Source organism: Bombus affinis, chromosome 2, assembly GCF_024516045.1.
Source record: "Bombus affinis isolate iyBomAffi1 chromosome 2, iyBomAffi1.2, whole genome shotgun sequence".
In the NCBI taxonomy this organism is placed as follows: Eukaryota; Metazoa; Arthropoda; class Insecta; order Hymenoptera; family Apidae; genus Bombus; species Bombus affinis.
Genome location: NC_066345.1, coordinates 4,862,317 through 4,875,065, shown reverse-complemented (window position 1 = coordinate 4,875,065; position 12,749 = coordinate 4,862,317). Strand labels below are relative to the sequence as shown.

Sequence of the window (12,749 nt, the reverse complement as noted above, 5' to 3'; positions counted from 1 at the left end):
TGAAAAGGAAAACTCGGAGCAAAGAGTGCCGAGCAGTTACTAATGGAAAACGCCGGAGCAGAGTATCGAGTAGTCTGACGACACAGTAGCAAGTGCCATTTGGCAAGTGGTCCGCGTGCAAATGAATATCAGTCGGAGGCAACGCGGATCACTCTGGTCAAACGCGAGTGTCCTGAAGAACTGCAGTGCAAAAGAAAGACGACTTACGGAGCTACGGATTGTCGTAACACACAGCCACAAAGGCTGACTCCGCTGGGGGTGGTCTCTGATACTGCCCAAAGTAGAGAGTTAATATTACACGTCAGTGTTCCTCGAGCTTCCCCATCGCAGCTGAGAACGACCACCGTAAGGATTTTAGTGAGGAAGAATTCCACACTATGAATCCTCTCCTTAGAGACTAGAGAATGTTTTTCGATGATTTTTAAAAGAAGAAGAAAGAACAATGCTTGCTGTTAAACCCTAACAGAGGACGGATTTAACGACTCAACCGGAATCTAGTTTCTCTGCTTCATTTACAATATTTCTTTTTTTTTTTTTTTTTTTATTTAATTCTTTACATTCTCAATTTGTCCAATTTGGACATTTGATAGAACTTTTTAACTGTTTGATTATTATGTGGATGGTTACCCTCAGCGAGATACCACCTTCGTGTTTGTAAGTTATATCCTTTGTGAGGTCTGCTGGGTGTTTCCTTTTCAGTCTTCTTTCCATGTTTGAGGTGTTGATCCTTTCCGCAGCTAGCCGGTTTAGGTGTGTTGCTATTCTTTCTTTGTATCTTTTAGCGTAGCTGCTGTTTGCTTCCTTGACCGTTGGTATTTCCAGGTCCCTCGGTATGTTCTCGTTTCTAACGTACCATGGGGCGTTTACTATATTTCTAAAAATTTTAGATTGTATTGTTTCTATTTTGTTTATATGGCTCATTACTGCCATTCGTCATAGTGGTATTCCGTACGTCCAGATTGGTTTTATGATCGTTTTGTATATTTTTAATTTATTTTCTATACTTAATTTGGATTTTCGACTTGTTAGCCAATGCATTTGTTTCCTTGTCTGTATTTTGTCTATTATTGATTTAGTATGCTGTTTCCATATGTGTATATATATATATCGGGTTGGCGTTAAGATTAGGGTTATGGTTAGGGGCGTGAAACGAATCCCCATTTGGATTAGACGTTATCGTTATGCAATAGAGGAGATATTTACTAGTGCAAATATGATTATTACATAATTTGACAAGTAATCGCGATAATTAGATACTCGAGAAGCTAATGACAATGAGCTTAGGTTTAATAACGAATCCGCGGTCAACGGAATGATAGATGTACGTTCTCACAAAATCCAAGTCTGGCTCTTTGTTAACAAAACGTGAAATATTCACTGATCGTAAAGACGTTACTCTTTTCGTCGATGAGATCGCACGAGAGAACGATTCTCCGTCCCGATGATGCCACCGAGGAAGAACTATATGGAGTGTGTCTAAGGACACGAGATTCTCTGATTCGTCGAGGAAAGTCTTCGTTCGGAAGGTGAAGGAAATTGGCGTTGCTGCTAATTATTCAGTCTCCATATCGGTGGTTAGAAAAAGATGCTAGCCGCCCTTGAGGGAAATTCTCCTGAGGGAATTTCTCCTATCTTCCCGTAGTTGGAACAAAGACTGTTTGTCTGTTTGAAGGACTTTAGTTAACTAAATCTTAAGATTTATAACGGGTCCTCAAGCTAGCTAAACATATACTGTGGAGATGCGTTGACATCTGGCAATCATCTTACCCGAAGGATAGAGTCTGCGTGTGGCGAGCCACGGGACAGAAACCATTGGAATGTTTACTGTCGCGTACCACTACGACTATTTCTTTTGAGAAGAGCTATAGAATTACTCCATGCCTTTGTTAGACAAAACATTCATCCCTTGACCGCGGCTACGTTCGGCGACTGGTTGTCGCCTCGAGCCCAAGCTCACTATCACATGTTTCGAACAATTACAATCGGACTGGATGACTACAATTGTTTAATTACAGCTATGGTAGAATCTATATTACAATGTTAGGGGATTTTCCCAAAATTCCAAAGGGAAGGTTCCGGTGTTCTTTCATCTCCGACATATATATGTCGATATTGTTGTTATACAGGAATGTTTTAGTTTCTAGGGCCCGTTGTTGTAGGTCGTCTGAGTTCCAGACTGCTATTTTTATCGTGTCCGTTTTTATTTTTTGCTTAGCATATTTGTAAGTAGCATGACTGTGATTTGTTGCGTTTACTGTCTGAGAACTGCGTTTTATTCGCTTATCATTTTTGTTAGCATTTTGGTGTTTTTGATGGATGGTTTGAGCAGTTCCTTGATTTATGTAGTGTCTGAGAACTGCGTTTTATTCGCTTATCATTTTTGTTAGCATTTTGGTGTTTTTGATGGATGGTTTGAGCAGTTTCTTGATTTATGTAGTCTCTGAGAACTGCGTTTTATTCGCTTATCATTTTTGTTAGCATTTTGGTGTTTTTGATGGATGGTTTGAGCAGTTCCTTGATTTATGTAGTGTCTGAGAACTGCGTTTTATTCGCTTATCATTTTTGTTAGCATTTTGGTGGTTTTGATGGATGGTTTGAGCAGTTCCTTGATTTATGTAGTGTCTGAGAACTGCGTTTTATTCGCTTATCATTTTTGTTAGCATTTTGGTGTTTTTGATGGATGGTTTGAGCAGTTCCCTGATTTATGTAGTGTCGTTGCTGATATTGTTCTGATTTTGGTTGTCTAAGGGTAGCGATTGGCTGATTACTTGCGCGTAGCTTCGGCTACCAAAGGTGTTGGCGTTACCGTCGTTAATGTTCATTGCGTGCTGTAAATTTGATGTTGCCCCATTTTCTGTGCTATCCTGTTGCGCTTCCAAGTTATTGTATGTCCTGTTTCGTAGCGGTGGAAACAGTTTACGTTGCAGTTGTTTTCTGGCTACACAACCTTGGTAGCTAGCTGGGTGATTTCCATTGCAGTTGAAGCATTTTACTTCATTTATTTTTTCTACGTATGGACAGTTTATTGTTATGGACACATTATTGCGGGTTTCTGTTGCAGTAATTTTTTGTGTGTCCATATATCTGACACCGTATGCATTGCGGTATGTATTTTTTATGCCTTGATGGCTCCACTGTTACTATTGTGTTTGGAACTTTTTTAATTTCCAATATTTCTTTGTTGTTGTTTTTAGGTTCAAGCTCTATTAGAAACAGCTGTAATGGCTGTTTAGTATCATATCTGGTTATGTAGTTTATTGCTCTTACCTGATGTCCGATTTTTGCTAGTTCCTCGCATATGCTATTTGTATTTATTTTTGGGTGTAATCCCCTGATTACTGCTTTGTAGCTTTTATCGGCTTTGAGCTGGTAGGTGTGATACCCTGCGTATTTCTCTTTTAGTGCTTTTGTCACTTTTCTAAATGTTTCTGGGGTATTGGTTTGAACTATGACTTGGTCTACTTTTAGTTGTTTTATGCTATAATTTTTTTTTCCTGCCGTGTTGTTTAGTAATTCAATGAGGGGGTCTATTATTTGAGCATCTATGTAGATTGGTGGTGGTTTAGCGATGCGGGTTATTGGTTTTTCAACTGACTCTGTTACTTTCTCTTCTGGCAGTGCGCTGAAGGAGTTTCGGAGAGTGATTTCTTGTAGTTGATTTCTTGAGTTGATTTCCATTGTTGCTTATCTGCTACTATAGCTTTCCTACCGCTTGTGCACGGTATTACTTTTCGTTTTTTGTTGGAAGTTGCTACCTTCCAGCTTTCATCCTGGTGGGTTAGTTCATTGTTGGTTTTATTCTCATCATTGTTTTGTGTTGTTTCCATATCTATTTCATTTATATCTGAATACTCCTGTAATATGTTTCGGCTTTGATTGTAATTTTTATTGGTGGTATTTGCATTTTCCACCATTTCGAGATAAGCATTGATGTTACCACTTTATTTTTCCACTTGTCGCACTTTTCGCACTTGAAGCACTGTTTCGCACGTCCGTTTAGCTCGGCTGCTCAGGCGGAACTGACGACCGCACTGTGGCAACTTATAATACTTGCCCAAAAAATATCAATTAAGCGAGCCTTTACAGAAAAATATATTGAGATTATAGAATACAATTTTTTCATATAATGCTCTGTTTTCTAGAAAATTATGTTGGGACATTTTTCAAATGGAGGAATAGTATTTTCTAATACGAATTTGAGCTTGCGACCGATTAGCCAATACATTTTGCGCGTCTTTCGAATTTTGTATTTTCTATCGTTAATTTTATGCGTTGTTTCCATATAAGTTTTCAACCTACTCGTAGTCCTTGATATTTAACACAATCAGAACATTGTGTTCTGCAACATCTATGTTGTTTAACTTTATACGCGAACTCGGTATCGGTGAAACCGCGTCGATGAAAACGTAATATAAAAATAACAATATAAAAGTAACCCTTTATATTTAACTCTTGCTCTTCAAATATGTGCACAGTTACTTTTCTTTTACGTGGAGGAAATCCGCACGGACACCAAGTCACTCTGGGGGGGGGGGGAGGAGCGGCGTGGTAGTGCCGGACTCCAACCGACTAAAACCTCCACGATGACCGGCTGCGATCGGAAGAGGCTCGAGAACCGGCGCGAGCGACGCACCGGGCCCCTCCCGCGCACAAAAATGCATCGTCTCCGGAGCCGCCGTGCAAGGCAGTCTGGTTCCCCTACCGGACTGCCTGGCGGTCCCGAGGCGCTGATCTATCAGCACCTAACTTTCACCCTCACCGGCGGGAGCGGCGGCCCTGGAGCGCCTTGTCCAAGCGTGCCCGCGGCGTCTGCCGCGCCCCCGCCGCTCGATCCTCTCGGGGTGTGAGCTCTGCACCCTCACTCTCTCCGCTGCCTCCTTCCGAAGCATAACCTGCTCACAGAAGGAGGTCACGGCTCTCCTCCCTCTCTCGCTCGTCAACAGTGCCGCGAGGATCGCCTGTGGCGAGAGATGTGCACAGTTACTGCAAACCGTAATCGGAGTTCGTCTATATCCGACACAATTTTCAGTGAATTTTCAATGAGTCTTTGAAAAAAATGTAAAGAACTTCACTTAGAGCATCTGAAAACTTTCCAAATGCTAAATGGAGATCCTTAACGTTGCCTATTAAAAATGTTACCTGTTTGTTTGCGAGAAAGCCATAAAATTTTCAAAATTACTTGGACACTTGCACGTCATTCATACATCATTGCGTCTATTGAGATATTGTAGTATCGTGGACAAAAAGGCCTAAAAGACATAGAGAAAACCAGTTTTCCCGTTAGGACCATAAACCAATAACACTTACAGGGGTAATAAACTGAAAGTTTAAGTTTATGGTGGGTCCTTGAGGTTATTGAGAGTACGCGGTGAGGACCTGCACAAATCTAGCCTCAGAGGTGGATTGACGTCACAGTGTCATCGGGCCCATCAATATGTTGTCGATCGTTCAATTAAGTAGTTTCGTAGAAAAGGCCTACGTGACCCTGGCCACGAGGGTTTGCGGAACACGTGCGTGATGGGCCTAAGAAAAGACAAAGGGATGCTAGAACAGGGGGTATGAATCGAGAAGTCAAAGAGTGCTAGTTTCGTTCTCAAGAGAGTGTGGTACGCGTGAGAGACAGAGCGTTGGATCCGTTGAGACAAGAGTTGCAAACTAAGTATTGAGCTATCTAAATTATAGTCTATTATTGTAATTAATTTATGTTAAACAACCATCGTTCTTTTGTTTAATCAACATCTGTATAATCCATTTAAATATGAAAACTGTTCAGTTAACAGTCTGGTGCGGGAGCAATCCGGCTGAGGCGCGACATGCACGCGATCTGCGATTCGTGTATGCCGCCGTCCGGAGCCCTGCGCCGCGCTGGCGCGATGTACTGGTGGTCCGAGGAGATCGCTCGTCTCCGCGAGGCGTGCATCTGCGCTCGGCGCCGGTACACGATTTCGCCGTAAGCGGCGGGTGGACGAAGCCACGGTGGCTCGTCCGTATGAGGCCTACCGCAAAGCGCGGAGGCCCGTGCAACAAACCATCAAGGAGGCGAAGAGACGGGCTTGGGACGAGCCTATGGCCAGCCTCGTCTCCGATCTCTGGGGGCGCCCTTACAAGATGGTACTGAACAAACTTCGCACATGGGCACCTCCCGCAACAGAGAGCATGGACCCTCGGTTCCTGGAGGAAGTTGCCGGCATCCTGTTCCCGGGAGCGGCGAACGAGGAAGATGGCAGGCTCACCGATGAGGAGCCTCATTCGCCGAAGGAAGAGCCACGTGACACTATGGGAAGTTGGAGCCCGGAATCGAGGATCACCTAGGAAAAATTGCCCAAGGCTGTCGGGAGGATCGGAGCGCGGAAAGCTCCGGGTCCCGACAGAGTCCCGGCCCGCCTGTGGAAGGACGTCGCCGGGGTCTTGCCACGCCGTGACCTCCTTCTGTGAGCAGGTTATACTTCGGATAGAGACAGCAGAGAGGGTGAGGGTGGGGAACTCCCACCCCGAGAGGATCAGCCGGCGAGGGCGCGGCAGAGGCCGTGGACGCTTTTCGACGAGGCGTGCTAGGTCCGCCATGCTCTCCGGTGGGGCTCAAACTTAGGCGCTCAAACTGGTAATTCAGCGCCTTGGGACCGCCAAGCAGTCCAGTAGGGGAACCAGACTGTCTTGTACGACGGCTCCGGCGACGAGGCGCGGTGTGACGTGACCGCATACCGTTCCATTAGGGGATGCATTTTGTGCGCGGGGAGGGGAGCCGGTGTGTCGCTCACACCGGTTCCCGGGCCTCTCTCGATCGCAACCGGGACGGTCATCGTGGAGGTTTTAGTCGGTTGGAGTCCGGCACTACCACGCCGCTTCCGCCCCAGAAGCGGCCTGGTGTCCGTGCAGATTTGCTCCACGTTAATAAAAAAAAAAAAAAGTTAACAGTCTGGTATGGAAGAAAGTGCTGAGACGCGTGCAAGTCTGTATCGATGAATATCTTTGAAATAGTTTATCACATAAAAATAAATCTCCCTTCGACGATCTACCCCGTCGGCTCCCGATGTCCGATTGCATCGAGAGACACATTTCTTTGAACAGGACTCGATTCCATTGCACGTCCAAGAAAGCATCCAGTCACCCCACGATATAGATAGTTTTAAGCGTCTTTTATTCCCACTTTTCACCTTTTATTGCCCACTAGACCAAACTCCATTAGTTAATAAAACCATCCAATCACTAATCGCTTCGCAAGAAATTTTTAAATCTCAAACTGAGCCTCGTAATGGGAGCAGAGCCAAACAAATATCTCACTCCGTTTTAAAAATGCAGATTACCTTGAAATATGTGGAAAAAACAATCTTAACCGCGACATGCATCCCTTGAGATGCTTCAACTTTGTCTTAAGGACTTTCCCCATAAAACCTCAAATAACGCAGATATTAGATGTTCCCATTTAAACGGTCGAGCCTGCATATTGCATATTGCATTATGATATAACATATAGCACGTAATACATAATATATAATATATAAATACATACACAAGCAAGTCTATCGACGAGAAACCTGCAAGTACATAGTCCATAACAAAGCCCTATAGCAAATATGTTACGTGGAGCACTTTAGTACGAGATATTAGTAACACGAGATTAATTTGACATGTGGCACTGTAGATTAATATAACCTACGCTACAATACGTCTAAAGTGTTTGATACCCTACGTTTATCGTTTGCATCAAGTTCACTTGTTCACTAAAGTATTGAGCAATTTTAGTTTTCTAAACTGCTGAATGTTTCATATGACCTAGTCCTAATCGTTACGACCAGGCATAAACGCGAGCATAAATCGGACGTTGTAAATTCTACAGTTGCGATTAGCAGTGCTCCTCCCTCTCCCTTCGTTAGCTTCCATAGTTAATCTCGTTAGCGTTGCTAATTGTACGTATCACATACTCGTAAACTTCGATTCGCGGTTCTATGAAATTCTTCGAATCGTTTAACTTGAAGTGTTCTACGCTTGCTTGAACTTTGCGTTGCTTTGTTCGCCACTAATTTTCGTCTCCACTATGATTGACCTAATTCGTGTGCTCGCTCAACACGTTGAATCGTTTCAACTAAAGGAAAATAAAAATATACCTATCAACGACGATAGCGCACGCGAAGTGGCCGAAGGTTACTAACAGTAGGATTACGTATGCGAATTGGACGTGTAGTTTTTCACGGCGATATAATACGCTGCAAGATTGTGTGACACGTTATGTCACATGGTGCGTGATCAACGTATAAACAAAACGAAACTCAAGATCTACCTAATCCACGTTCATCTAATCGTATATTGAATTATCGTATATCAGTCGTATATTAAGCAGTTCGATAAACAGCAAAAGGGTTATAAATGGGAAAATTAATCGAAGGGAAAAATTCGCCAAAGTTGGTAATATATGCGCAATAGTCTTTATAATGAAACATAGTATGGGACAGAATTGCATCTCTTTATTTAAATCTCTTAGTTTGTTGGCAGGAATTCCTGATCTTTGTATCATTAAGCGCTAGTTGAAATTATTGTTTGAAGCTAAAATTTCGCCAATATTTTTGAACGATTTTTAAGTGCGAAGGTGAAATGTTAGAAAAATGTAATTAAAATGTAACAGTTACATTCGTATGTTCATACGTTTGTCCATATGTATCGCTTAGATTCTATCGTCAATTTCAAAGCAATTCGTGCAAATGCTTACAGTTAATCAAACGTGTATGATACATAATCTTCGAGCAAAACGTCCATAAGAATATTGCGATTTGCTTGTCTTTGCTAATTACTACAATTATTGTACCAATGGCTATATTACAGTTTGCTTCAAATTACTATTCTAGACTTTATGCTTTGATAAGAAATACTTTGACGGAGAGATTGAAATCGTAGAGGTGATCGTATCGTGCATTAAAATACTTTGATACTCGATGCAAACTTAAAATCGCAATCGCACTTGCGTGCACGTGTAACGTAAATCATCACAACTGTCACATAATCACTGCAATCGCACGTTTCCTCTTAGAATTATACGCGACTCGTGTTACGCGTAATCCGATTGCTTCCATCGATTCACGACTCCTCCACACACGGATAAACCATTGGAATTTTCATAGAAGAAGAAATGGAAATGTACGCGATCAGCTCCGTGGAAGAAGCAAATTTTTAATGCCAACTACCGCGCACTCACATCGGTTACGCTTCAGAGACACGGACGTCTCTGACAATCAAGCAATTACAATCGTGGAAAATAGCAATGCGGATTCTTACTAATGTTCACGACAACGGGAACGCGTTTAAGCGATCATATCTGAGGAATCCGTGCAATTTCACCTGGTATTCGTGGACACAGCAAAGCTCACAGAAAGCTCACAGCAAAGAAACAAAATAATTCTGATATAAGCTGCCATTTAAATACTCGTTATACGAATTATCTTTGACTATCTGAAGTAGAGAAAGCACGGGATTATTGTAATAGACAAAGAAAAGTTTAGACTTGCTGATAATTAATAGTTTAGAAATACGCTACGAGTTTTACTCTGTGCTAATTACTTTTTACTATACTGGAAACAGTCATTTATTTTGTGGTATATACTGTATCAGTGCGGTATACAAAATATTCTGATAAAGTAAATTTGGTGTCTTTATATATTGTTTATTTTATATGTAGCAGTAGTTTGAAGAAGAATGTGATGTACGTGTTAGTACGATAATTTCAATGTACGTTTAACGTGGTATTACAAGAATCGAAATTTATGAGGAGATCGATTTACGCGAAAGAGAATGTTTTAATGATAATGATAATGTTTAAACCATTTAGCGTTGATAGCATCTGAGCGTTCGTATTATATGTTTCAAGAAAATACAACTCTATTCTTTTGAATGTCGTATTGTTTCAATGGAAAAGCTGCACGAGCGTAAAACAATGCAAACAAGCGTAAAATTTATTTGAACTTGATATATTACTTTTAAAGCAACTCTGTAAATAACGAGTTTAGCATTCCAATTAAATAGAACTGCACGATAAAATTGTATAAAATAAGACGCATTTCTTTCAACAAAAGGTACGAAATATGTTTTTCAATCTAAAAATCCAGGATAGTTATCGCACAATTTTATAGGCTGTCTGTTATTATTAACGAATTTGTAAAAAGCAATCAGAAACCAATAAATAGAAAACTAAATTGACTTTATTTTCACATGTGGTCGAGAGAATATACTTGATACCACTACAGTAATTTCAATTAGTTTCGTTGCAAACGAGTGAAATGTTATCTTTCTTTCGAAGTTACTTTCCAAGCATATTGATTTTTATTCGACTAGAAGATTATCACGCGTTCTTATCGGCTCGTTAACATACACGTTTATCTTCTCCCACCTTCTTTCGACTTTTCCATTCTTTAATTAATTTCAAAGTTTTCCCCTACGTATTACGCGACATCGCACAAATATTATGCAGCGTTCACACACACTTATCGTTGCTTCTCTCTGGATTCTTAACTATCTGCTAATAGAATATAATGACTACTATCGAGAAGCGAATAAATGCCAATGAAAAAGTTCCAACGATACCTGGTTAATGAGCACAAACAAGCACGTGAACACGAATTCATAAGAACAAACTACGATTTGAGATATATACTGTTTCATGTTGAAAATTATCAATAATTGTTGGAAGAAATAGTTGGCAATATATTTTACACGCGTTTTATCTTTCCTTATAACTGGACTACAGATGTTTATGTAATTTCATATTTCCACGAAGGTGATTCAAAAAATGGGATCTAAAGAGAAATTTATCTCGTCTACTAAATATCATAGTAAGCGGCATAATTTAAATATCGTATGTATCTTTGCATATTACATGCACTCTGTAAACTTCTGGAATATAAAATTTCGCAAAAATAGGTGAACATCCGCAATCCACACGTTGTAACTTTCCATCTAGAGATCTCTTACGTGTCATATATTTATTCCATGCGTGATTTTATACTTTAAAACGCGAAATAATTCATCCGATATCGCAGACGAATATCTCTCGGTTGTGCTAAATCGTTAAAGAATTGAACAAATACAATACGCGTATATTATGGATGGAAAGTAACGACGTGGAAATTGAATCAAAGGACGAAAGGCAATCTTCAATCACTTACAACTTCTGCGTCCATAGTCCTGCCAACTGGAAATAGATCCTCGGCTCATGTGAACAGCTTCTGGTTTCTCTGATTTAAAAACTACCGATCGAGTGCGATAGACAACAGATAACGAAAAGGAAATTAGCCACGTGAACGAGACAGAGTGGAAGAAAGATCTGTGGCGAAATTTCAATTGTTCGTAAAATGACAAAGTTAAATTTACTTGCGCGCCTCGTTCGTACAGGTGCAACGCAATTAGTCGTTCTACGTACGATGCAATACGTGAATGCTGGCCAACACTCCGAATGCACGTTGGTGCCCCCACTTTTTTCAATCGTTGCCTCGGAATCGCTCCATTCTTTCAGCCGTTTGTAATCCTTTGCTCTCCTTATCTCTCGTTCCCTTGCGTTACGTTCCACGGTTCTTCGATTTTTCTTAGTTTTCATTTCCTGATGCTGCGTCTTGTCTAGCTTTTTGATCTTGTCGATAAGAATTTTCAATAAGAGATCAGATTAACGAAGATAAATCGATCCTGACGTTAGAAATCGAGATGCATTTCATTTCCTCTATCCATGCACTGCGTCTGTTTGTCGATATATATAAATATTATTTCTAACTTGCGAACCATTACAGCCAGTACGATCAAAGAGCGATTGTAAAAAATGCTGCAAGTACCTAGAAACATGTTCTTAACATAGTATTCCCTAACGTGGAAATTGTTATAATTTACCGCGTAAAAAAAATGTGTAGATTCAGAAACCAGTGTAGATAACGCAGTTGAAAGCCAAGAAACAAGTAACTAGTGTTTAATGACATTTACGCTTCTTTTTATGGAGACAATGTTGTAATACCATTTTTTAGCATTGTGAATAACTACTTAGAAAGGAATATCGTATTGCGATTGTATACCTTATATATTCACACTTGCATATAAAGCACTTTCCAGTGAATAAATCAAAGTTCTTCATTTTCTCTTTTATACTTCTTGATACTTTTTTTACAAATTTCCTACGAGCACTCCTCGATTAATGCAAATTAATCCAGTCCTCTACAAGCTCCCTTTTCTTTTCCACATTTACGTCTACCTTAGTTACCAGCCTTGCTTTCCTGTCTTAAGATGTATGTGTGTATTTTACTTACTGTAACGAGACTTACAGCCTGGTACAATCTTCGTTTACGTAGATTACGTAGATTACGTAGATTTGCGCGTTTAATAGAATTTCCTTTGTCCTATACAACCCTATACAAGTTTCTTCCTCTTCTTTATCATCTACTTGACTACTAGCATTAATTCCCTTGCCTTAAGATGCACGCGTGCTTGTTATTTGTTGTAACGAGATTTACAGCCTGATACAACCCTAATTTACATAGGTGCACGTTTAGTAGTATTTCATTTGTTTTTCTATCTCTTACTTGTATCTCTGTTGCAATGTTTCTAATATAATTACTTTTTCTTTTTTCTTTTTTGCCTATGTAAGATTTTCCTATATTAGAAACAGGGCCGGCGCAAGGCAAGTCCAGTGCATTCACCAGAACCTGGTCCTGCGTTTTGAGAGGCCCTGCGGTCTACGAAAATTACCTAATTAAAAAACACCGATTTTGATTAATTTCTACTAA

The 12,749-nt window shown here is 40.5% G+C and overlaps 1 protein-coding gene and 1 long non-coding RNA gene across 4 annotated transcripts in view; both read right to left on the bottom strand.

Annotated features, from left to right (window-relative positions):
• LOC126928998 (thyrotropin-releasing hormone-degrading ectoenzyme-like) overlaps positions 1-11,553 on the bottom strand; it is a 31,784-nt gene extending 20,231 nt beyond the window's left edge. Inside the window, exons 1-2 of one of the 3 annotated variants that reach the window (XM_050744947.1) lie at positions 11,405-11,553; positions 11,151-11,308 (exon numbers count right to left, since the gene is read on the bottom strand). In XM_050744947.1, the coding sequence (XP_050600904.1) occupies positions 11,151-11,199 (49 nt within the window). In that variant the 5' untranslated portion in view covers positions 11,200-11,308; positions 11,405-11,553. Of the gene's footprint in view, positions 1-4,759; positions 5,252-11,150; positions 11,309-11,404 lie in introns of those variants that run through there. The other 2 variants (XM_050744945.1, XM_050744946.1) reach the window with 2 other exon arrangements.
• A 32-nt stretch (positions 11,554-11,585) lies between these two features.
• Positions 11,586-12,179, bottom strand: LOC126913848 (uncharacterized). The gene is made up of 2 exons (XR_007709473.1): positions 12,042-12,179; positions 11,586-11,807 (listed from the first exon to the last, which is right to left on the bottom strand). It is a non-coding gene; the product is annotated as an uncharacterized LOC126913848 (long non-coding RNA).
• Between the last annotated feature and the right edge of the window lie 570 nt (positions 12,180-12,749).